General features: G+C 37.3%; 1 protein-coding gene across 29 annotated transcripts in view; it reads right to left on the reverse strand.

Moving 5' to 3' along the window:
• The window catches only part of AFDN (afadin, adherens junction formation factor), a 132,704-nt gene that overhangs the window by 94,258 nt on the left and 13,582 nt on the right, over nucleotides 1-24,864 (reverse strand). For 20 of the 29 annotated variants that reach the window (XR_015708194.1, XM_087774592.1, XM_087774578.1 and 17 more), the window contains exons 2-3: nucleotides 1,847-2,042; nucleotides 103-218 (exon numbers count right to left, since the gene is read on the reverse strand). Coding sequence is in view for 28 of the 29 variants with exons in the window: in XM_087774592.1 (XP_087630718.1) it covers nucleotides 103-218; nucleotides 1,847-2,042 (312 nt within the window). In the remaining variant the exon portion in view is untranslated. The remainder of the gene's footprint in view (nucleotides 1-102; nucleotides 219-1,846; nucleotides 2,043-24,864) is intronic. The other 9 variants (XM_087774597.1, XM_087774596.1, XM_087774590.1 and 6 more) reach the window with 1 other exon arrangement.

The raw sequence follows: 24,864 nt of genomic DNA on the forward strand, positions 1-24,864 counted from the left end.
GTTTTCAGGAATTAGAAAAGTAGAAATTATGTTCTGCTATATAAACAAGTCCCACACATTTCAAAACTGCTGTTAGCACAAGCATAGTCCTTAAAGGCTCACCTTTGGAGGAAGTGTATCATTTTCATTCTTGAGAACAAATCTTCCCTCTCGATCATCTTTATTCCAGTTTAATTGTACAACAAGAGGCTTCTCATCTACATCTAATCTTCTTTCTTCTTCAAAAAAATGAAAAGCAGTAACAGTTACTTGGCACCTCAAGAGCAAAGATACTTAGAAACAAGTTATCATCTTAAAAAAATCAAAAGATTTGCTGAACAGTACACATCAGTTGATGTTTCCCTGTTAAGTATAGGGACAGAAAGCCTGGGGACGTAGGAATATATGTCCCCTTTCCAGCAACCAGCCTAAGTGTATTCCCTCTATCTACATAACCTAAAGGTCCACATAAAGTCATCTTGCATACCTCCTTTGTCAGAACTGAAGTCTGAGAACACAAGATTATCACTCAGGAGAAGTTACATCTACAGTTATAATGTTTCAAACTTTGTAACTTCATGAGACTTCCAAATACTCATTTTCCTTATTTTAAATTTAACCAGTCTGATTGTGGCCCAAGAACTACTATTCTGGAAAGACTGCACAAAAAATAAACTACATTATGAAATTTAAAAAAAAAATCCATTATGCATATATACTAGACAAAATTTCATTTAGTGTATTTAGTGTACTATATTTATTTTAAGCATATGAAAAAAATCTGAGAGCGGTTAAAAAAATTAAACCAGTTATGCCACTTGATCTCCCTTCTAGAAGCAGGAGACAATACATATGCACTGCAAGACAATGATGTCTTTGCAGTTACATTTTATTTCACGAGAAACACTCCGATTGAATGAGGTGCCTCAAACATCAGGAGCTTGCTCTGCAAAGGAAACCATTTCGTTTTGACTACAGGTACAGTGCTAACAGATTTTCAAAGAAACCTAAAGCAGAAAAAACCCCACATACTATTCATTGCTTAAATTAGTGATGATACATGCACTTTTCCCTAATCCCATATAATTCACATCAAGTCATCATTTATAGACCATGAAAAGTGACACATATCCCAATAAATTTCCATTCTCTTTCTCAAGTTAAATTATTTTCAGTCTTTCAAAAGCAGAATTTAAGGTAGTTAAACCACTTGTGTAAACTTCTGAAGTACAAAAAAGAAAAAGCACGACAAAAAGCTAGTTTCTCCTAGTCCTGTCTCCACCACACACACTACCACCTTCCAACCTGAAGCTTTCTGCTGGGGTAGGGAGACACAAACGCTAGCAGCATCAAAAGGCTATTTAGATATCTAAGTTCTTCACAGGTAACATGAAAGCATCTATTTAAGAAACACAGTGGCTTCCAACAAGACTATGTTGAACTTACCCCAATTTAGCAGTAAAGGAACATTGTAAGGCTTCCTATCAAAGGCCCACAACATCAAAGAACTGAGGATGTACTCTTAAGTGCTCCAATTTAACACTCTTATTCTCCCATTATAAAATCTGTTTTTACCTACCAGTCCTAAAAATAGCAACTCTCTCACAAATGTCAACAAATTAACAGGATGTCAAGTACAGAAGTTAATAGATCATAATCAAAACTTACATAAACTGCAGGCCTGATGTGCGTACTTACATTTTGAAATACCTCTCCACCATGTAACAAGTAGCAGCAAGGTACTTAGGAACAAAAAACCCAAGTTTTACGTGCTGCAGAAGCTGGGGGCAAACCTAAAAATATTTTGGCTGAGGGTGGATAGGAAGGTGGTGTGGATGCAAGAAAGACTTCGTGAATAAATACTAACCTCCGCTGACATGCACCTCATAAAGTGAGTATTTAGGGGACGATAACATTCGCATGTCTGGTCGAAACTTCTCTGCAAGAGTTTCTATCACATCTTGAGTTGTGGCAGTACTAGAGACACGGATACATTTTGTTGCAAAATTTCCAGCTGCTTTGTCTTGAAAGTAGAATCTCATTACTCCATGAAACTCCAGATCCTGTAAAGAAACAAAAATACAATCTGAGTGCTGGCTAACAGTTAGAAGGTTCAGAGTTTTTATTTATTAGTTACAAACATATGATGAAAATATAAGACATTCAAATATCGCACTGGTTTTCAAAATTTTTAAGACAGTAGAATTTACTAACTAGGACACCATAAACTTGAAAAAACAAGGATATCCTGTAAAAAGAAATTAAGTACTCTATATTACTGGAAATATTTAAAACTTGAATCTTTAAGTATTCAAATTTACAGCCATTGTCAGGTTTACCTAAGGAGAATTACTAAGAACTATTTTTTTTATAAAACCAGAAACGCATTTTGAGACTGATCTCAATATATTTTGTTACCCAGAGCAGGCCCCTGTATCCTACGTCTGTAAGAGTGCAGGCTAAATATGCTCAAGGAACAGCAACATGTCTCAAAGAGAACAGCTTTCTGTCACAGCAGTCCTAAGCATCATCTTTTCTTTCCTCTTCTCCCCCGCTTCATGCACTCCTCTCTCTTATGTTAACATCTGTTTGTCCCAGCAACAGCCTGTGCAGGAAGCTAAATAATTTGCTTTGTTTGTTTTATTTTATATTTTCAGAAAGGTTGGTCTTTGGTACAGCTCCCTAAACACTCGGAGGGAAGAAAAGCTCTGGTGCCAACACAAGGCAAAAGGGAGGGAAGAAAGGGACTGCATTTGTTAACCAGGTGGCTACACCACAGCTGCAACATCAGTCTGCTCAAACTATAGTTACCCCTAAAAGGTTCTTGGCAGGGCAACCTTTCCAAGATTTTCAACAATGAACACAGATGCAAAGCAAAGGTTGTCTGCTATCGCCTCATCTTCTGAAAGTTTCTTTTATAAAGTGATCATCTCATGGCCCTAGGGCTTGTGGTAGGTCTGCTACCACTAATGTGCTAAAAGACAGTTATTAAAGACTTCTCAAAATTTATTCCTCAAATTCTTTTGTTCTATCTTATGCTTTTATATTGTACTTGCCAGATTTTATATCCTTACAATTTTCCTCATTTGGATACTACTTCAGCTTTCTAATAACTATCTTTGCCTAATGCTCAGCCATGCCAGCTTCCTTTCACACTTCCCTTGATAGCTGGCATGTTTTTGGTCTGTACCTCCAGCATGGCATCTTTAATTCTCAGCAGGTGGTAAGTACTTTGCTACTAGTTGCCTCTTTTAGCTTTAACAAGCTTCCTTAGTGTAGCTATGCTGTATTTCCAATAGAGTTGGAAAATTCTGCAGTTCCTGCAAGAAAAATGAATCTCAGCACGTTATGATCTCTAGTGCAGAGAGCCTTCTCACAGGTAACATTGTGAGCCACATCCCACACACTCTTTTGGACCAATTTAAATGGTTGCCTCTTCTGTAAATACTCCTTAACCATGATGCTTCACAAAACAGCCGTGACTATTTTTATAACCAACTTAAGGTTTTGACCCACTTGTTTGGTGGTTGCAAAAGACGACGACACATGAGCTTTCTGCAGGAATGTCATGAAGCATAATCATATCCCATTTATAACATTTATTTCCCTTTATACAAGGTTTATTTGCCTTTACACAAGGCAAGAATTAAGAGAGATAATGAGCACACTGTAAATCTCTTTTTTCAGGAGTTAATTATTGTGTGAGATCCTACAGACAGATAAGGTTCCAGTTGATTTTTTTTTTTTTCCTTTTTAAGAAGAGGAGATTATTTTACTGAGAAAACCACTGGCCATGCTTTTAATCCTATAGATTTTATTAATTTTCTACAACACCACAGCAGTACTGGCAGAGATTCAAGAGAAAAGGAGCACAACACAGATCCATACAGAGAAGATCTAGAAAACAGTTCAAGAAGCTCCCTGAACTACTAGGGGATTATTATTATTATTATTATTATTATTAAGTTTTATTGCTAAAACTTGTTTCTACTTCCAGACACTAACAAAGCAGAGAGGTGACAAAAATGCGTTGTGAATACTCAAGATATGACGTTAGTATAAAGTGAGTTTTCCTTTTAGAAAAGAAAGTAATGTGTTCCTCTGAAGAACTGTCACTTGAGTTTTGTTTCATTGCTTTGACAATCTGAATGTGAAAACAACTGAACGCATCAGCCACTGGCTGTCCACTTCCCCCCATCGTCTTCTGTGGCGGCTTCTCATGCTGCTTCCCCACAGTCCATGGCCCCTCACCTCAATTTTTCAAAGTTTTCCATAAAAAAAAAAAGACTGCACAACTGCATCACAACACTCTACTGCTTCCCAGTGTAAAGCTCTAGTTAGTTTAGTATTTCTTTTGCAACAAGTTCCAAACTGTTCCTTTGGGCATTGCCAGAGTATTACAGATTTTTAAAAGCGTTTGGTGATACGGAAGTCATTGGTTTCACGTTGCAAAAAATTAGGAAAGTAGGAGACAACAAAAAGGGAAAAAAATAAAAACAAAAAACAACACCCGCCCATCCCCCATCTTCATCATTTTTATACATCATAAGTGTGTGTGCGCGTGTATCTCCAGTTCAAGACATATTTAACTTTCTGGCCGTATGCTTAGCAGATCAATTACAAAACATACACAGAGACTGATGCCACCACCCACCTCAAGACAACAAGATAGGTATCACGTAAATTTCCACTCTCCACTCTAACTCTGCATTAAAGCATTTATTTTTGAGAGGTACACTTCATTCTCAAACTTGCTCACTTCTGAATTTCTTTGTCAAGTCTGCCAGGTAGGTTCACTTCTGTTGATAACACAGACTTGTGTCAAGAGAAGAGGCTAAAGAATAAAAATCACTTGCCCCAAATCAAAAAGATATGCAAATATCTGTTACTGCCTAACATACACTTCCAAGTGGAGAAATCTCCCCCAAACATTTACAAGTCTCTCAAAACCATCTTTCTCTAGAGATAAGAACTGCCATTTATAAATTACTAAAAATGTTTTCTGGATTTCAAAAGCGACTAATTACATAAGTGTATGAAAGCTCTTTTAAGTTCCTCTCGGGAATTTATATGCTTCATAAGCAATTTTAGCTTTCTCATCTAATCACATTTTAGATATTTTATGTATCTGCGGTGCCAGTCCATCGCTCCTTAGGAAGGAATGTGAGGATACAGAACAGTCTTCGGCTATACAAGTATGGTCAATTTTTACAAAATTTTACTTCTGATCATCTAGACTGCAAAATATATTATTTAAAGCACCTAGCAAAAGTCAGCTCTTTTTAAGCCTTTCAAATCACAAAGAACATTTTCTTTAAATACAAAGCCTAATTATGCTTTTTTTATCACCGTCAGAAGAACTTACAGTAGTTTCCAAAAGTATATCCTACTCAAAAGAAGGTTCCGACTTACATAATAAAAAATTGCCAGTTAACCATTGTTCGTTGGTTTTACAAACGAAAGTAAGTTGTGTCACCTCTTCATTAGGCATAAAAAAGAAATTATAAACATGCTTCAACTACTTAGTTATGACTTTTTGGATTAAGTCAATGACAGGCAGTAACTGCTTGAAAACCAACAGGTTAAATATTCCAAAAGTGTGTCTTCAGAAAAAGAAAATAAAAACGCAGTAAAGCATCAGAACGGCACACTTGAAACAACAACTTTCACAATAGCAAAAGACTTCAAAACTCTACAAAATCTTGTGAAAAGCTTTGATGAAACATTCTTAGAAAACATCTGCGTTCTCAGTGCTATCGCCCTCCTCTGACATCCTCCTCAATGACCTCAGACCATCATCAACTGAAAAATAGCACTACAAAAGCAGGAAGCAAACAGACTTTAGTACATAACAGAGTCTCGCAGATCACTTAAGTCACATTTAAAACTGAAAACGTGACCTACAAGTTTTCAAATCAGTCGAAGTTTTCCATAAAGCTTCAGCAAAGTGATTCCTGTTTCTCAAAATGGTTTTTTTGATCTTTAACTCTAGCTCCCAGTTACCTACTGTCAAGTAGGTATTTCTGCTTTAAAGCAGTAATCAGTAATAATCGAGATAATCACTCATTTGAAGTTATGTTATACAGAAGTGCAAATAAGTAAGAGAGGCAGAGAAGAGTGTCTCAAGCTTCGGTCTCCGATTATGGAGGCTGGTTACATTCACACACGAAGAGTGTTAACAGTTATGGAAGACCGAGGTATTTAATACCTCGGTTATTTGAAAATCCCCACAGAAAAACAGCCCTTTTTTCTTCCAACCACCCCATTCTTTTTACACAAGGAGAACATAGTCAAGAAGAAATATGAAAAACAAGTAGAAAGAGATAAAAACAATGTGCTGTAAGTGAGGTATGGAAAAAGTCTGCAATGTGACACTGTGGGATTTGTAGCAGGGAAACCTGGACTTCCTGAAGAATCAGAGAGGCTTCTGCAAACAAAAGCAGTAATATCCAGGAGCAGTAATCCATAGCCATGCTCACGCAGGAGAAAGGAAACCCCTCCTTTAAAGTGTCAGAGGAGGTAACTAGGGAGTATTATCCCAGTACGTAGGAGGCAGCAATGAATGAGAAGATCAGGATCACTATTCCCACAAGCCAAGCAAAGAATACTCGTAGGCTTTTAAAATACTATCCCACCAATATCAATCACAAAGCAATACATATTTCAATATTGAAGCATATTACACACTACCCATTTTGGAAACTATTCAATCTCTTGAGCAGTAGAGAATATACAAATTTCCCTTCAGAAATCCTCATCTGTAACCCCTCCAAGAGCCTATCTTTGATCCCTTTTAGCTGCATTGATAACACTGTTTGCCTTGCAAGCAGCATTCTGCATGACTGCATCGAGAAAATACCAAAAACCAGCATTAAGAACATCACATCTTTCTTCCTGCCCCATTCAAATTCTACAGGCAAAAACCTACAGAAGACTAACTCCTAACTAAGCTGCAATTATTATTCAGGTACACGTACTTGTTGCTCAGGAGTTTTGCTAATAGAATATAAATCACAATAAAACCAATCCACAGTGCAACAATTAGAATTAAAGCAAATACAAGTTACTTTCAAACGAATTCAGGTCACAATATTGATGTAACAGGTCAGCATAACAACAGTATTATCACTGCAGGATATTCTGAAACATTCACATAACACCTTTGCAGACTGACAATGGGTCAGCTACAGAGTAAAATGGAATTGCTTCTTTTGCCTCTCCAAAAGCCAGAAGTATGCAATAAATCCCTGTAATTCTAATGAATATTAAAAAAAGAATTCCTACAAGATTTTAAAACCCAAGTATATTAAATCACTAAGGGAGTAAGCACTGAAATTACATGAGGGTCAGGTTTCTAGCATACATTCCCAGCAATGAATTCTCAACTTGAAACTGAAGTATAGACAATATTTTTGTACACAGACTCTAGAGCCAACTATTAAAAAGGAACTCCGAATAGTCTTAAAAAAAAAACAAAAAAAACACCAAAAACCCTGTTAACTGTTATAAACTGGTTTCCATGCAGTGGAGAAAAGCAATATTCTTGCTAAACTACAGTTTTTCAGATACCTTCAAAAAGCATGGCTTCAAGACTAATGATAGAATACCCTAAACAGTTCCAAGAGAAGAGAGGAAGAACAATACAGATGAACAAACAGCTCCTATAAAAATCATCTTTATCAGCTTTATTTCCTCTTCCAAACCTTTGACACCTGCATCAACAAAGACTTTCCACTACAGAATGACTCATTCTGCCACAACAATTCATGCACACTGTAATGTTCAGAAAAGCAGGACCAACAGCAGAGCTTTCTGTCAGAGAGAATTATCAATAACCCACAACACAAAGAGCATAACTAAACAAAATCCCCTCTTTATTTTCCTGAAGAAAACGATGTCTTAGGAACCAGCCCCACTACAATATGAAACAAAGCCTCAAGATGAAAAAACAAGAGGTACTACAGACATTTTTGTAATATAAATGTAATGCAGTAAAGTCAATGCAAAACCTACTGCAGTATATAACATGCTACACAAAATCTTAATTTAAAGGCCAAAATTCATGTCTATAAATGTAACTAACACATACCCTAAAAAAGGATTTACTTTCACAAACGCAGCTTGAATGCCCATGTGAACCTTGAATTATCACTGATGTAAATATTCTACTGTATACCCTATATGCATTCTCCCTACTTCCCGTTACCTATCTGCCCAGATAGCAAGTCCAATTAATAGAATAACTCCTGGAATGAAACAAATCTTACTATAATTTTTAATTTTTTCCTGGTGAGTTATACCTCACAGTTCAAAAAATTAAACTTCAGAACAGACCCATCTACATGAGGCAGATGAACCAGAATATTTCCTACCTACTTCAAAACAAAAAGTTGATTTCAAATTTGTATTTTGCCAAAGCCACCAGACTTGGTATGCAGCCATCAACCATGCTTCATGCTGAAAACACTTAAGTTTTCATAACCTTCTACAGAAGACATTGTTGTACAAGCAACATGAAATGTCTTCAAGCAAGATTTATGATTCCAGAAGCAGCTTCCATTAAAAATAAACAAAAATCTGCCAAGGGTGTTCCCCAAAAGCATTATGGGCTTAACCTTCTAACTCTCATTTTCAAACCTACAGGAAATCATTGGGAAAATCTTAACAGCACTTGAAACACACAGGAACTGTCTGCCACCTGCAGGATATTTTTTGTTAAGCTGCAGTGGACAGCATTATTTAACCTTTCACAATTAACCAGAGAAAATGTAGATTGTTCTTACAAAATAAAGTCTACAACAGTTAACTGAAAAACAAAAATATTTTCAACAATGAGCACTACCAATAGTTCTGTAACGATTTAATCATTCATTAAACTAGACTGCTTAAATTCAAAATGCAACAAATTAAGCTACAGGAGATTAAATCATACATTCTGATTAAATCACCCTCCCCCCCCCCCCCCCCCCCCAAACCATATTGATGCTGATGCAGCAGCCATTCAGTGACTCTCCCAGTACCACAACACTGAGGATCTGGTCGTCACTGCCAACAGATACTTTGAAAACATGCCCCCCATGTTTGAAGGAGGTGACATGACAGGGAAAAAAAGAAAAAAAAGGAAAAGTAATTGACACACATTTGGTCCACCAAAATACCCTGAAAGTCTCTAACAACGAAACAGAGATACAGGCAGAGTACAATCATATTTGAAACCAGGTAAAAAGCCAGTCAAAACCAAAACAAAGCCTACTTCGAGTTAGTCATGACATATTTAAAGGCAAGAGTAAAACTAATAAATAGCAATGGCCCTCAAGAATACATTGCTTACCTTTCTACTATTTACCTACAACCTGTCACTGTTGCAGAACTGAGAACTGAATGCTTATAAACAACTTGAGAAAACAGGGAAGAAAAATCAGAAGTACACACGATCCACTATAGCTTCTTTCAGATATGTCTTTAAAAGAGATTTATTTAAACTGAATTCTTCGTATTATTTATTGTGTTAAAGACTGTTTCTTTAAAACAGTCTGATTTGGAGGAAGGGTAACACATAATTACATCTACCTCAAACCAAAACACAACAGAAAAATTGTAAGGGGGAGAACGAAAGTTCAGGCACTGGAAGTCCAATTTTTCATTGGCATTGCTACTTGCCAACAACATGCAGAGCCACAACCCCTGTATTTAAGCATTTTCAGGCATCAATTGGATCACATAAAAGACTGCCCTTACTTTAACATTAAAAGTGTAGGCACAGTCACTTTACAGCAACAGAAACTCTAAGCTGCCGCAGAAAGCCCTTCCTCATACCGAGACACTTATTCCCACCTCCTCCCTCATGCCAGGCACCAGCATCCTGCAGCTGTACAGCGACATGAATCAGACTAACTCACTCAGAAGGTATCTTCCCCTGCCCCCCCCCCAACGTGGAGGAAGCTGTCAGAGCTAGCAGTTGGATGAAACTGTCCTTTTGCTGGCACCTTGTATTCACTTGAAGGAACCATGAAACAGCAACTCTGCCAAACTAGACACTTTATTCCCACTTTTGCACTAGCATCACCACATACCCGACCCTGCACAGAGACTTCACAGCTTTATAAGCCAGCAGGTACTTCTGGTTTTTTGCTTCAGGCTATGCTGGCTTGGCATGCCTGACAAGCACCAGACCAAAGAAGGGAGCAGAAACGTAGCAGCCAGCGGCTCACCTATCCAACCTAATCAGACTGCTCTCACTTTCACACCTGCTCAGCAGCATGGTATCATCATCATCACCGTGTCTGGTTGACTTGATAGCACCCAGGCAACACTTAATTGTATTTCTGTTTTCTCACGCGGTGTTTATACATTTCTGAAGGAACAGTTAAGAGTGTAACAGCACAGCAATAAACTGTTTCTACGTACAGTGACAATCCCACTTTCAAAGTGGAATTTTAAAGCTAGAGGCAAGCAGGTTTTCAAAGGTACATTTTGAATGTTACATGTAAAAAATGAAGATCCGAATGGATACTTTTCCAGGGAAAAGTAGTTCTACCTCATCTATACAGTGGCATCATCACCAGAAAAAGTTCTCTTGAGGATGCTGACACTGATAGGGTGGAACTGTGTCCTAGCAGAGACTGACAGTCCTGATGAGCTAAGTGGAAATTGTGGCCTGCTACAGGAACGGCAAATCTCTCAAACATTTCAGACTCATTCCACAAACACATGACATTTAGAAAAAGAAACAACTTTTTTAAAGTGACAAACTAAAGTTTAGACTACTGTAGTCTTCAGGGCATTTCCATAACAGGCATACTGCAAGAGTTGTTGGATACTGGAATCCCACAATAATTTCTCTACAATTTAAAAAGATCAAATCGTTTCCTGTATAATAAAACTTTGGTAGAGGCACTTACTAGGAATAATCTTAAATCAGTGAAAAAAAATGACAGTACAAGTAGTTTTCAAATTAATCAGTGAAACTACTAAAAACTGAAAAGGTAATTTTCACTCAAGAAGCAACAGATATCTCTAACAGAAATGCTAATCTACTTATGACAGAAAGCTGCAATATTGAAACAAGCATTTCCACCAGCAATCAAACTCATGAAGCCTAGTTTCTTGTGGCTGTCCTTCCCAAAGCTGATCACAGTTTTATTACAGGTGGCACAAATCAAATTATTCCTAACATTTCCCTCCTTATCTGGATTCTCTAGTGTCTGGAACTACACACACTACATAGTGGAAACTAAATCTGATGTCTTATCTCTCTCTGACCACTTACTGCGCCAACTTCACATTGCTGACGTGGGCTGAAGGTTCAATCTAACAACCAATAGATCAATTAAAAAACAAATTTGACAAGCTGGTACCCACCCACAGGCTAACACCAACCAATACACAGAGCAGCTCAGAAACCACCCTCACTTCAACCACCTGACATTCAGCTGACAAAGTATTCATTTTTATTTGCTCTCAGTATAACCTATACACTGGAAATATAGGAAATGAACTCACATTGCATCACAAAAAATGTGACAGAATTAATTTCTTGTAACCAGCACTGCATTTTTACTATTTTAGTATCAGGCTTTAGTATGATGCAACACAGTATCAAAAGAAATCATAAAAATAGGGTAATTTTTACATAATGAAATGAGGGATCATATCATATTTATTGTTCTGCTGACACAGCCAGGAAAAACCGACCCAACTTCTACTCTGCAATGATAAACTTGATTGTGTTACATTAGTTTCTCACTCCCGTGGGATGAGCTGGAATCTGCACCATACAGGGTTAAGACATCCAGCTACACTGACTGAACTAGAAAAACCCGGGTGCTATCTGATATTCTGCATGCAAGTGCTCTGGCAACCAGGCTAATTAGTCAGGAGTTTCAAGTAGGAATGCTAACAAGCCTAGTAGGAAACAAGCACCTGATTCTCCTGGAGCAGACAAACTGCAGCACAGAATCTACTTGGGAAAAAAACTGAAGACTTTAAAAAAAACAAAACAAAACTAAAACCAAACAACAAAAAAGAAAACTCAAAAACCCACACAACACCAAAATGCACTTAGACCCTTACCTTAACAAAATCTATTCTTGACTGGACCCAAATGTTCTGCTCTATCCTCTGAGATGGGGCGGACCCACTTTAAAAACATTTTAAAAGGAGCAAAGTATTTACTCCTTTTCTGGGAGACCTTAGTGTAGCTATGGATATGAAGAATTATACAGCCAAACAAAATGTAAGAGGATGCTATCCAGCGAAATGCCGTAGGCAGGCCTATGATTATTGTGCACCTGAATTTGGAAAGAAAGGGGTCCCAAACGTAAGAAAGACCTCTCAATCTGTGTTCTCTTGTTTACAGCACTGTTAAGAGCTCACTGCCAAACTGCCATTGCTCAAGGTTGTATAGCAGGTCAAGATCTTGCCAAAAAGCAATGTGATAGCACAAGAATTGCACCAGACCGTTGCCAGCTTCATTAACCTTATTACACGTTTTACTACCTCAAGAGACACTAATGTGCAACATTTAAATTCGTTCCAGTTGTACAATTATTGTCGCACTGTCTTGGAATTCGGTCTACAATCACTAAATTCATACATTCCAGATCATATTGATTCAAATCCAACGCTTGACTGGACTTTGAAAAGTTATTCTCCAAGTAAATTAGGTTAGTCAAGCAAGTTTGAAGGAATAATACCATTGCAAAACGTAGCCTAAAACACAATTTTGTTGTAACAAGTACTATGGAAACAGGAGGAAGGACCTCTTTTAGAGCTATTATTATTTTACCTCTCTACCTGAAATACTGGCCTTCCCCTTTCCTTTTTAAGAACAAAAGGACCATACTTCAGGCTATATAATCATCAACATCTACAGTATTAGTTCTGCAAAAAAACCTAAACCCAAAATGTGCACTGTTGAATGAAATTTAGCGACATCAGCTGTGTCATAGCCAAAGATGCACAACCACAGTGCTTATATGCAGCTTCATCTTGAGCGCGCACACACACAAAGCTAAGACATCCTTCTAGTTACTTCTACCATTCAGCCAGAAAATGGATATTCATTCACTACAGATACAATCAAAACAGGTAGCCAAATTTACACGTGAAAACACCACACAGTTTTAGACACTATTAGAAGCATTAACTGTAACCTTTTTGAACATTTAAAAGAAATACTGGGTCCACATTGCAACTTCCAAATAGGAGACAGAGTCCCAGAAAGTGTTTTTTTTTGTTGTTGTTGTTGTGTTGTTTTGTTTGTTTGTTTTTTTAAATTCTGTCACTCAAAAACCCCTCCAGGAATGATCACTTTGAAGGACTTGTTTATTTTTTTATTTAAAGGAATCAGGTCATTTCTTAAAACCTGAGAAGCAGCTTATTAATGCCATTAGTTATCTTAATGTTGGTTGACAGGACTACCAAGGGCACAGATAGCTTGGAAAAAAAATCTTTACAGTAGTTGTAATACTTCGGTAAAATTTATCTGTTGATAGCCTTCTCTCCGCAAATCCTACTTAATCCTGTTGTATAATCTTTGGCAACAATTTCACCAAGCGCTGTGCTTGGTGAATGACATTCAGCTTCAGTTAGTTGCATTTAAAAACAACTGCTGACAAGTTAAAAAAGGGCTTTCTCTGCATTAACACCATCTACAGTATCTTCAGACTGATAGAGATTTTGCACTCACTGCTTTGTGAAGCTTCCTTTTGACTATTCTCATACTACAAACAAATTCCTCCGTTCTAACACAAAAGCTAGTTCAAAGTAGTCCTGAACATATAAACACATTTCTTACTAAGGTACTTGCACAACCAAAATATGGCCTTGGTTCTGCTTTTATTCCCTCACTACTCTATTTACTTTTAGATTTGAAACAGAAGATACAGTGTAGCTATCAGCATAACAATACACTTTAATGCTTTGTACTTGAGCTGGCACCCTTCTTCTTGTGAAGAAGTGTTTTACCTTTCAATCACCTACCAGTTTCCTTTTCTCCCGGGGGTTCCACACGGCTGCCATCTACAACACTGTCTGCTTTGCCAGACTGGAAGCAAGTTCATTGGCTGAAAGGTCTCGCTCTGCAAACAGGTTCCTTTAACAAGAAAATCTCTACACTTGAGTGTTTTCTTCTTTTAAGTATCCTCTACGTTATTATTATTAGAGCAGAACATGCAACGTACTATTCACACAGACCTAGAAATAAATTCCTCGAAAGGCCCTAATTGCCGATTACTGGAAGGTTACGTCAGGAGAAAAATTACTCCACATGTCCTGTTTGTACATGGCAGTGAGGGAGGGTATGACATTAAACTAATCCAATGGCAACTAGCAGTTACATTTGAGGGGGCTTTCCCTCTCCATACCTACCAACCCCCCCACAGCTACATGTCATTTCAAATTTCTTCAACACAAGCATTTCGGTGAACTCTAATGAGCTGCTTCAGAAAAAAAGTCCAAAGAGAATTAATCCTAGTCCCCCAGCTTTCTTAAGAACTTCACCATGGAGTCACGTAAAACCCAGTGCCAGCATAAAGGAGGGATTAAAAAAACCACTCAATTGAAGAAGGGGTGAGGGGAGCACTCTTCTGCTGCTAGAAAGCCATTTTACTAGCTTAAGCTGTAAATATAAAATCTCAGCCTCATACTTTTCCCTTGTGTAGCTATTGGCACTCAAAATAAAACCAAGAACAATAATTTACAGAAGCAAGGCACGCCCCTGAGGATCCAGAACCCCAGCCAACCGGGAGTATGCTAGAGGCTAGCTTTAACAGCATCTAGCGGTGATACCTTGGTTATCAATGGGAATTCCGATATTTCATCATCCTCATCTAAACATTTATTTCCTTGTCTAAGGCTCAACAAACAGAACACTATGAAAGTAATAGAGTATTTGAAACTTAGTCTAACAGGCCTAAGAAAGGCTACTAAAATAAAATCAGGCTGTATTTCAATTAATAAATAATTCAACTGGAGGAGAATAGAAGTCATATTTTTGTTTATAATAGTAGAGGACACAGCATCTAATGTTTAAGAGTAGCATTGCATAAAAATAAATGTAGCTTTCTATTATTCCAACTGAAAATAACTAAATAATAACTAAAGTTACCAAATACCAAGGTGATGTTATTTTCTACTGGAAATAACTTTTTCCCCAAAATGTCAGGAGCCACTGAGTAGAGAGTACATTAGAGCTACAATCACCGGCTGCTAACACTAGCCTCTGAAATATTTTTCTTTTCCTGGGCATAAAAAGACAATATTGACAAGGGTTCAGTAGAAGCAGGAATGACACAAATGGTGGAGGAATTGCTCAGTGGTGCCAAGAGACCTTCTGCAAAACACTACATCAGATGTTGTCCACACACAAACACTGACACAGCTTTACAGTCCTGAGAGTCTTCAATGTCCTGCAGAGATCACAGTAGCATCATTTCAACAAAACACACCAGAAGAGGAAAAAGTAAGAAAAATTATTAAGATAAAATGAGATTTGAGGAAGCGGTCATAATTAAGAAAGTCAGTCCAGAGATAGCGTGGGTTAAACATATTTAAAAAAGCTCAATTAAACCTGCTAAAAGTAACATTTAATTGTGCCACCAAACCGTCATTAAAACAAAGAGGCCCTCAAAAGCACCTCATAACTATGGGAGTAAAAAGCTACTCTTTTTCTATAATTGCAGTATTTCAGCCATGGCCGCTGTATTTTCTCCTTCCCTCCTACTGCTTCAGAGTCTCTTATTCCACGCTGAGGACAACAATGCAAATGCAGCGACTGTGAGTAATCGCCAATGCTATTCCCGATAGAGGAAACAGCAGTTGACCACTTGATTACATAGGAAGCTCCTCATTTCCTTTGCAGTTCTCTTCATAATAGCATAGATAATCTAGAAAAAGGTATCATGTGGTACAAGCATAAAGACCAATTTTAGAGACTTCTTGTCAAAAGGAATTTGGTCAGAAACGACCATTAATTTTTCTAACAACGGAGCTGAGAGATATGCCCAAATTAAATTAAAAAAACCCAAAGTTTTCAGTTACTATTTTATAATTGTTGATCTTACCCTCTCAACCCTTTTGGGGTTGAATCTCTGATTAGAATAAGCGTTCTGTGCAAGACTATTCGTTTTATGAAAAATTTCTATTTCCAAACAGTAGCAAGGCTGCTCTTTTCCCACTAATAAACATTGATGTTCCATTACTTCTTTAAAATGATACAAAGCATCTTGAATTATCATTTTGTTGCAATACCAGGTAAGCTAAGAACCTGGCTGCACTTTTAGTTGTGATGAGGGGTTGAGAGATAAGTATGGGATTGATTCAACTGATTAAGTGCTCAAAATTTTAAGTAGACAGTCACTTGCTCACTCCTCATTTAAGCATCAAAACAAATCTACTCCAACAGATCAGCAACTAAACCAATACTGCCCCATCATTTCATAGCGGCTTGCTCCTTATTTCACAAAGGGTTGTCACCTGCTGCTTACAGAAGAGGGAGGAAGTTTCAGAGGGCAGGCCCGTCAGAGCACCAGTTACAAGACTGGGTGTGTGGAGTTGGGAGGAGATAGGCACAACATACAGGCGACTGGAAAGCTGAACGCTTAATCATCACATAAGCATCCTTCACATTACTGCTTTCTTCCTCACCCTTCCTATCCACCCCTCGTCTGGAATAATGCACTTAAAAATAAACAATACAGTTCTGTATTTGTACATTGCTTAGACCAGGCGGCAGCTTTATTCCTAGAACTGAGAGCAGATGGTTACAGATCTTGCAGAATACAACTCAATAGCTCCTTCAAGAGTCTGTTCATTCAACGTTAAAGCTTCATATTGTCATAACATAGGCAGTCTCTCTCCACCGCACACTGCTGCGGCTGTCTTCAGCTGAACAGCTTCCATTTATGAAAAGAGACTTCTGGAAGGATATTTTTCTTGAGGAACTCCAGATTGTGATCTCCGAACTTCTGGGACAAACCAATCCTGACCTACTGACACCCCAGAGTGCGCAATAAACCTTTTTAATCATATTTTTTAGGTGGAAACCCAAGAACAAGCATCTGGACCTGGGGGTTATCAGCTGAAGTGGTAACTTCGCTAATTAAGAACGGGTAGCAAGTTTGCATCAAAATAGATTCCAACATAACATGCAGGAAAGGTGATTTAAAGCTTTGTTTAAATTTAATATCAACATATAAAATTTAATCTTGAGTTTTTGGGGTTTTGCTTGCTTGGCTTATTCCAGTTTTAAATTCCTGCTATGTTAATACTGGCTTTGGAACATTTACAGAATTAACAGATTAATACTACCCAAGTTTCAAAATAGTAATTTAAATTTTAATGGTAAAAGTGCTCCATTGAAGCGACAAATAGTAATATTAAACATCTGTGGCCAGATGAGATTATAGCCGACTTTCAAACTAGTACTTCAGCATTTCTTCCACCAAAAATGTTACACTATCAGCACAGCTATATTTCCACACGATTGACATAATCTCCATATCTAACCAACTATACCAGATGTTTTGAAGTTCCAATACCATGAAAAAAGACCTTTCTGTGGTTAAAATTAACGTTTTATAGATAAAACGTTTTGTTTCTAAATATCTCAAATGCAAGATACATTCAGCAGCTAATACTTGACCCAAGCAATGTGTGCTGGTTTTTAAGACTTTTTTTTTTTTTAGGCATCACAGAGATGCACATCACAATGGCAGAATTCAAAACACAAAGAACGTGAGGTCCAGTATGAAGAATGTAACTAGTCACCACACTGTACTGCACAAAATACAGTATTATAAAGCTAATAACAATCAGGAGTGAAAGCAAATATTATTCACAATTAACACATACCAACAAAAATAATCCAGCATAACTCATCCACTGCAAGTATCTATTCCAGTAACTGATACAGGTGTGTGATCCAGAGAAGGAGGAAACACAGGAGCAGAAAACAGGAACAAAACAGTGTGGAATTTAAACAACATGCAATCACTTCTTGTCCTGCGGTATTAGGACCTCATCCAATCTCCCCCCACAATCTATCATATAAGCAAAGTATGTTCCTTCAATGTATGCCTAAGTCAAAGGATACATAAAGTGATCCTGAAACACTAAGGTACTTTCAGTCATAAAAGTTGTGTAGGACAGGGGTAGAAGAATGCTGTGCTCAACTTCAAAAAGGATCTAAGCATTTCAATATTCAAAGCACCCAAGCACATGCCTAAATGTCAGAGGAATTTCTACAAGGTGGGGGTTTGGGTTTGGGTTTTGCTTTGGGTTTTTTTTGCTTTGGTTTTTGTTTGGGTTTTTTAATTCTGTATTAACAGGAGAAATATAGGCTTCAGATCAAGTAAAATGATTATCCTCCTCTATCCATCAGTCCAGTTTTGGGCCACCAATACAGGAAGGACAGAGATAAACTGAAGTTTGGCAGAGGGCCACAAGACAGTCAGGAGGCTGGAGAACTGTCTTAGGAGGGGAGACGGAAGGAACTGGATTTGTTCCTCCTGGAAAAGAGATGGCTTTGGGGAGATCTACAAAGCAGCCCACAATATCTACAAGGAGGCCGTCAAGAAGATGCAGGAAGCATCTTGACAGTAGTGCATGGTGGGAGGACGAGAGACAATGGACATGAGTTGAAACAATAGAGGCCTTTAAACTGGATACAAGAAAAAGCTTCTTCACCATTAGGAGAGTCAAGCAGTGGAGGAGGGTACCCAGAGAGGTGGTGTAGTACATGGTCCTTAGGGATTTTCAAGACCTTACCGGGTAAAGCCCTGAGAGGCCTCAGGGCTGACCTTGCTTTGAGCGAGAGGTTGGACTAGAAACCTCCAAGACCTCTTCCAAAACAAAGTATCCTATGATCTTATTTAAACATCTATGGGGGACAGGATAATTGATTTTCCAAGACTGTTCTGCTACAGAAAACACTAATTATTACACCAGCCAGGCAGGCAGATACCCTTAGTTTACACAAGTTAACCTCCAAGCACAGAGTAATAGAGGACGAGACCAACAGGAGAGCACCGATACTGAGATGTCCCAACATGTATGTCACAAGAAGGGCCGTGACAAAAGGAGGGATGAATAAAGCTAAATAAAGTAGTTTAAGTAGCAGCACAACATTTGCAAATTTCTTTTCAGGTGTGAGTCCAGCTGGTAGAGATTATAGACAGTAAAACCTACATAAGTGGTTTTGCTACACATATCACGAGTTATTTCTCCAACTAATGCAATGCAATCCATCCCGGATGGAAATAAACTGGACTGGGCACACACACCACTGATCCATCTAGGATCACAGGATAATTCAGGGAGGAAGGAACCTCAGGAGGTTCCAATCCAACCTCCTGCTGAAAGAAAGGTCATCTCTGAGGTCAGATCAGGCTGTTTGCAGCTTTAGCCAGTCTGGTCTTAAAAACCTTCGTGGACAGAAACTGCACAACCTCCCTGTGCAACCTGTTCCACTACTTGACTATTCACTGGCATGTGAAAAGTTTTATTTTGCAGAACACATTTGTAGTTAGTGTAATAGGCTTGCTTGCTCTATTCACCAGTGCAAAATACTAAGACTAGCCTAACTCATTTTTCCTTTAAGAATACAAAGTGATATTTTATAACATAAATAGATCATCAGGAATTTTCAGGATGATTCTTTTAACATGTAAGTCTTGTTCATCCTTCAAGAAAGATTATACAACCAAAAAGCAACAAAAGACCAGAGAAAGCAAGACAAACACAGAAATTTAAGGCAAGCACTCGGAAGAATAGGCTTTAAAAAAAAAAAAAAATATCAAATATTCCCCGCCCTTCCTACATCCTCAAAGTGGTGAGATTTCCTTAGGTTGTATATGTTACTTTTGAACACAGTTCTGTTCTGAAGTTCCAGACAAGCATCTGAGTGCAACAAGGAAAGTGATTCACCACCATCAATACCAATTTGTTGCTATCCTCTAGTTGCTACAAGGCATGTGGGGCACAGGAGGGTGAAAATATTATTATTAATAGTAATCACATGCTAACCACAGCAGTACAACTTGATTTTGAGGAGAACACCACAAAGCAACAGAACACCAGAAGTAAACAAACTCAGAAAGTGGGAATGAAAGGAAAGCGGGGTAGACCAAGACAAAAGAGAGATCAGGAGAAGAATGAAGAAACACTGGTCTCATTACATTAACAGTCTAGTTTCAAGCTGCTTAGTTGTTCACTTCATACAAGTATACATAGGGGGCACAAGGAGGGAATGAGGCCCAAACAGTAACTGAACTTCAGACACTAAGAGAAGCCTCTTCGCTTCAGTGTTCTCGTGAACAAAAAAAACCCAAGATGAAATAAAAAGCCCCAAATCCACAAAACAGTTACAGGATCAGCCTTCCTCCTGCACACTTGAAAAAAATAAACTAGGAAAGAAGACAACAATCTTATTCTAAGAAGAAAAATACACTTGTGGTTCAATTTATCAATCTCAAATACTAGGTGCTCAATTCAACTTTAAATCTCTCCTTAATTTCAATTTGCAGATGAGAGATCTTATTTTGTGAACGTAATTTAGCTGGCACCACCAGTATGTAGCTAATAAGTTGTATGTAACAATAGAAAAACATCATGGTCTTATTTTATATATGCCACTGTAGAATTATAGCTGTATGACAATGGAGATATTGTTTATATGACACAGGTCTAGGATCTGCATTGTGTGAATTTGTCACAGCGCTGGTTCTAGAAACCAACTACACTAAAAATGAAGATTTTCCTAATCATTGTCAGTAATTTCATGATCAAAAATTCTCAAGTAAATATTCACCCCTGCTGAGAGTACTAGATTAACAGTAATTCATTGTAAAACCTACATGGCCCATATCTGCCAGTAATGAGTTGTTTGTACACTGTAATCTGGATACCCAGAGCAGTCGAGAGGACTGCTCCTCCACAGAGAGCACAGTAAATCACATCACTGACACTACTTTTAACGTGTGGATCACCTTATCATCTTTTAGGAGCAACCTGATATTTAGTACTGGTTGGCAGGCAATCACTAAATATCTGGAAGATATGTATGTCCACAAAATCACATGGACGAGTCTCTCCAATTCAGCACTATAAAAACATGGTCCTCATTGTCAGAAGTTTGGGAATTCTCAATACAGAAGGCATATAGGCAACTATCAAAGCAACCTGTATCAGTTTCTTTTCAAATTATTTAATAATTAAATAAGCTTTTTCTTAATGCTAAGTGGGCTACCTGGGCACTGAAGAACTAGGAAAACTAGCTCTCAGTTTTCTGATGCCAAGCAGAGAACAGTTGGCTTTGTCCATCTTTTTGATTCATACCTTTCAAATGCATATCCAAGAGAGCATGTGTTTTAGCCCCCAGAAGTTACAGTCCAGCAAATTTTTTTTTCAAAATTAAAGTGATATACAGCAGGACTTAGGAATAATGAAATTGACTAATTAGTTTGACTAATTGTAGAAGACAGGAATCACATTTTTAGTCTTCTGTCCTGAAATCAAACTGTCATACAGTAAAAAACATATTTGGACCTTGACAAATTGAGATACATGACCAAACTATACAGAATTCTTAACCAACTATAAATAGTGTTCCCTCTCAAGCTGTTAATTTCCAATGATGTCACCTCCACAAGGTCTTCAGCCTAAAAAATTAAGCTATATAATGTCTCAAATTGCTAAAGGTAAACAAATAAACAAACATAGAACATCTTTTCCCCAAAGCCAAATTTTTCAGAGGTTCTGCTGAACAACAAAAAGGAGCAAGTCTAATTTTCTCTATAAAGATACAGGTCTCCATTTTGCAAGCTCTTCTGTTTGGACAGACCCATACTAATAAAGTGAGATGGACTAATTTGCAACATCAGAGTCAGAAATGGTAATGCCAGCATCCATTCATTTTTAAGCTGTGATCAAGAACTACTGAGCTTAGACGTGCAACTCCTCCCTGTGCCACAGGCTACCCACTCGTCATCACCAGTAAGGTTTACACAACTAAACAATGAAAATTTTCGTGCTTGTTTCAAGAAGAAAGTGATCTCAGGGAGCAGATTTTGACAATAATCGAGCCCAGAACAGATATATTTTTATTAAAACAAGAAAAAAAAAATTTTTTTTACTAAAATTTGTTCACTACTTAAAAAATTCCAACCCTCTGAATACACTTCAGCTTTAGGAAAAAAATACTTGAAATGCTTTTCAGTTTGAAAATATAATCTAAGCCTTTCAATATATTTAAGTAAATTTTATTTTGCAATTCACAGCATTTAAGTTTTCTATAACCTGTCTCAGATATACAGAAAAGATATACTTTTTTTAAAAAAAAAGTAGAGTAATAAAGCGAAAAGCACCTCCCCAGTCAGGAAAGTAACTTTGCACTGGGGAATCCACCCATGAACGTGCTCATTTCACCCTTCAAATGGCACATTTGATTACGAAAGGAGCTATGGTTTAAAAAGCGCTACCAGCTCTATTTTAAGGATTTCTTCTAGAAGACAGCAAATTACTGTTTTTATCATATAGCACTGGTTAACGAAACTGGTCTCTGCAGCTGTGTTAATCAGGAGTCGCCAAAAGAAAGTGTTTGCCAGTGTACTGTGCATGAATTCTTATTCTCAGCAAGTCCTGCACTTCTACCCAGTAGGCAGTTTTGCAGCCAGTGACATGGCTTGTATGCTTAGTTAGCTCCACCTAAAAAATTCCCACCTTTCATTTATCATCACTACGCTGCAAAAAACTATCAGAAAATGAATCAGTTGCTTACTTTCCAGCATTTTCTTGCTCTAAAATACAATTCTATCAAAACCTTAATTTTATTCTTATCAAGGGGCTGTCATTTCAGTGGCATATGGACCAAGGACAAGTTACAATACAAACATTAATGCAGATGATTAACCGTGAACAGGAGTATTTCGAGTTTAAACAGGCTCAGATTACAAAAGCGTTTAGTAACTTGGTTTGCCTTACTCAGATATTAAAACATAGTTAATGAAGGCGTAAGTGATACTACCATGAAAGATTTCAAGTACATTCTGACTCACCGTGAAACAATTTAAGCTTTAACTGGTGATATTACCCAGAGAATCTTTGCAGCAAATCAGATGAAAAGTTACACCAAAAGACAGGTCTATCCTCTCATTAGTGAGGGAGTATGTCACAGGAATATGAAAAGATGACCTGAAAAAAAAAAACCTGTCAAGAAGCAAAGATTGTAGTATACAGAAGTGGAATTTTAAGTAGGATTTAAAAATATGAGGAGTCTCTAGCTTCTTTTCTTCTTATTTAATTAACAACCAATAATCTCTCCCAGTGTGATGTGTGTGCTGGCTACTGTTTTGTTTCTCTACTACTGAGGACAGCAAACTTTTCCAGGCTCATTTGTACAAAAATATTTTATTTGTACTGAAATAAAAACAAACAAAACAAAAAATCCAATCCAAACAAACAAAAAACCATGCACATTTCATATATTCTTAGTTAATACCATACTATCTGTGCTGTGTATTTTTTGTTATTATCCAGAATAAGAAGCAAGCCCAGAATAAGAAGCAAGCTTTCTTTAGGATTAGGTACTTCAGGTAACTCATTCAAGATGATTTCTTTTTTTTTTTTTAAATTATTATTGCAAAGCATTTGGGGATTTTTAGTTTCTTCTGTCTTCAGTATTCACTTTAATAATGTTAATAAAACATATATACTTGTCTTAATTAACAGTTTATAAGCTTCTTAGCAGTTTGAATACCAGAAAGTTACACACATGGAAAAGAAATTATTCATCAAGTTCAAAACTTAAGTTACCTATTTATTGAAATGAGGCAGTTTCATGTAGACTTGATATTTAAGTATTTTTGAAACAAAAAAAATAAAACCAAAGATTAAAATGATTCAAGTTTTCTATGAAGATACATAACCTACTTCTCACTGTATGCAGGTACCAAATAGAGAAAAGGGGCATTCTTTGCTATACCATACAAGACAGCTTAAGATTTAAACCGGGGGTGGTGTGGTGGTTGTGGTGGATGACATCCTAAGTGTGATTAACTCCCATCCCCCCCCGCCCTATATTTTATAGGGTGAAATCTCAAATTGGCATGACCCAGCAAATAGCAAACTGCATACATGCGTAAAAATCTCGATTGTCTTTCTGGCTCTGTAGTAACCAAATTTACAATACAGTTTTCAATACATTACTTCATGTATCTGCATCGCTGTTTCCCCATCCCATTGTCCTGCAGACGTTATAACAGAGTGAGAATGCTAGATGTCTTTTAAACAAAGACAAGACGGTTTAAGAAAAGGCTACAGCTACACACAAGTAGAAGTTAAGTATGATCTAAATAATCTCATCTTGTTTAATATCATCTTGCAGAAGCACTCTAAATTTAAAAAAAAAAGTAAAAAAAAAAAATCAAGTAATATAATTGGTCTCCAAACATTTTTGATTGACCATTGCCTACTTTCAAGAATCAGACTCAAAATTGCTCATTACATAAAAAACATATATATGTTCTACCTACAAAACTGTTCTAGATCAATCATCAATGTAAGGAAAAAGTCAGGCTACGATGTTATTTTGTACTGGCATATATAAACAGGAAAGCTCAGTAATACAAAAAAAAATTCTACTGGTGTATAGCAAGTAAGCAGCTTTTCCCAGCAAATGCAGTAACCTTTAGCAAAACCTAAACTTGTCCAAATTTGTTTTCCTTTGACGTAGATTTCACACACGTAAATATGGAAAGAAATTTTTGAAAATAAACTAAGCACCAATTAAAATGTTGTCAACATTTAACGACATTTAAGTCAGACGGACATTGGGGGTGGAGGATATGGCAGAGGAAGGGCTGGCCAAAGCTCTTGAAAGCCACAGTA

Source organism: Nipponia nippon, unplaced genomic scaffold (assembly GCF_047370975.1).
Source record: "Nipponia nippon isolate SJK-2023a ecotype South Korea unplaced genomic scaffold, ASM4737097v1 scaffold_4, whole genome shotgun sequence".
NCBI lineage: Eukaryota > Metazoa > Chordata > Aves > Pelecaniformes > Threskiornithidae > Nipponia > Nipponia nippon.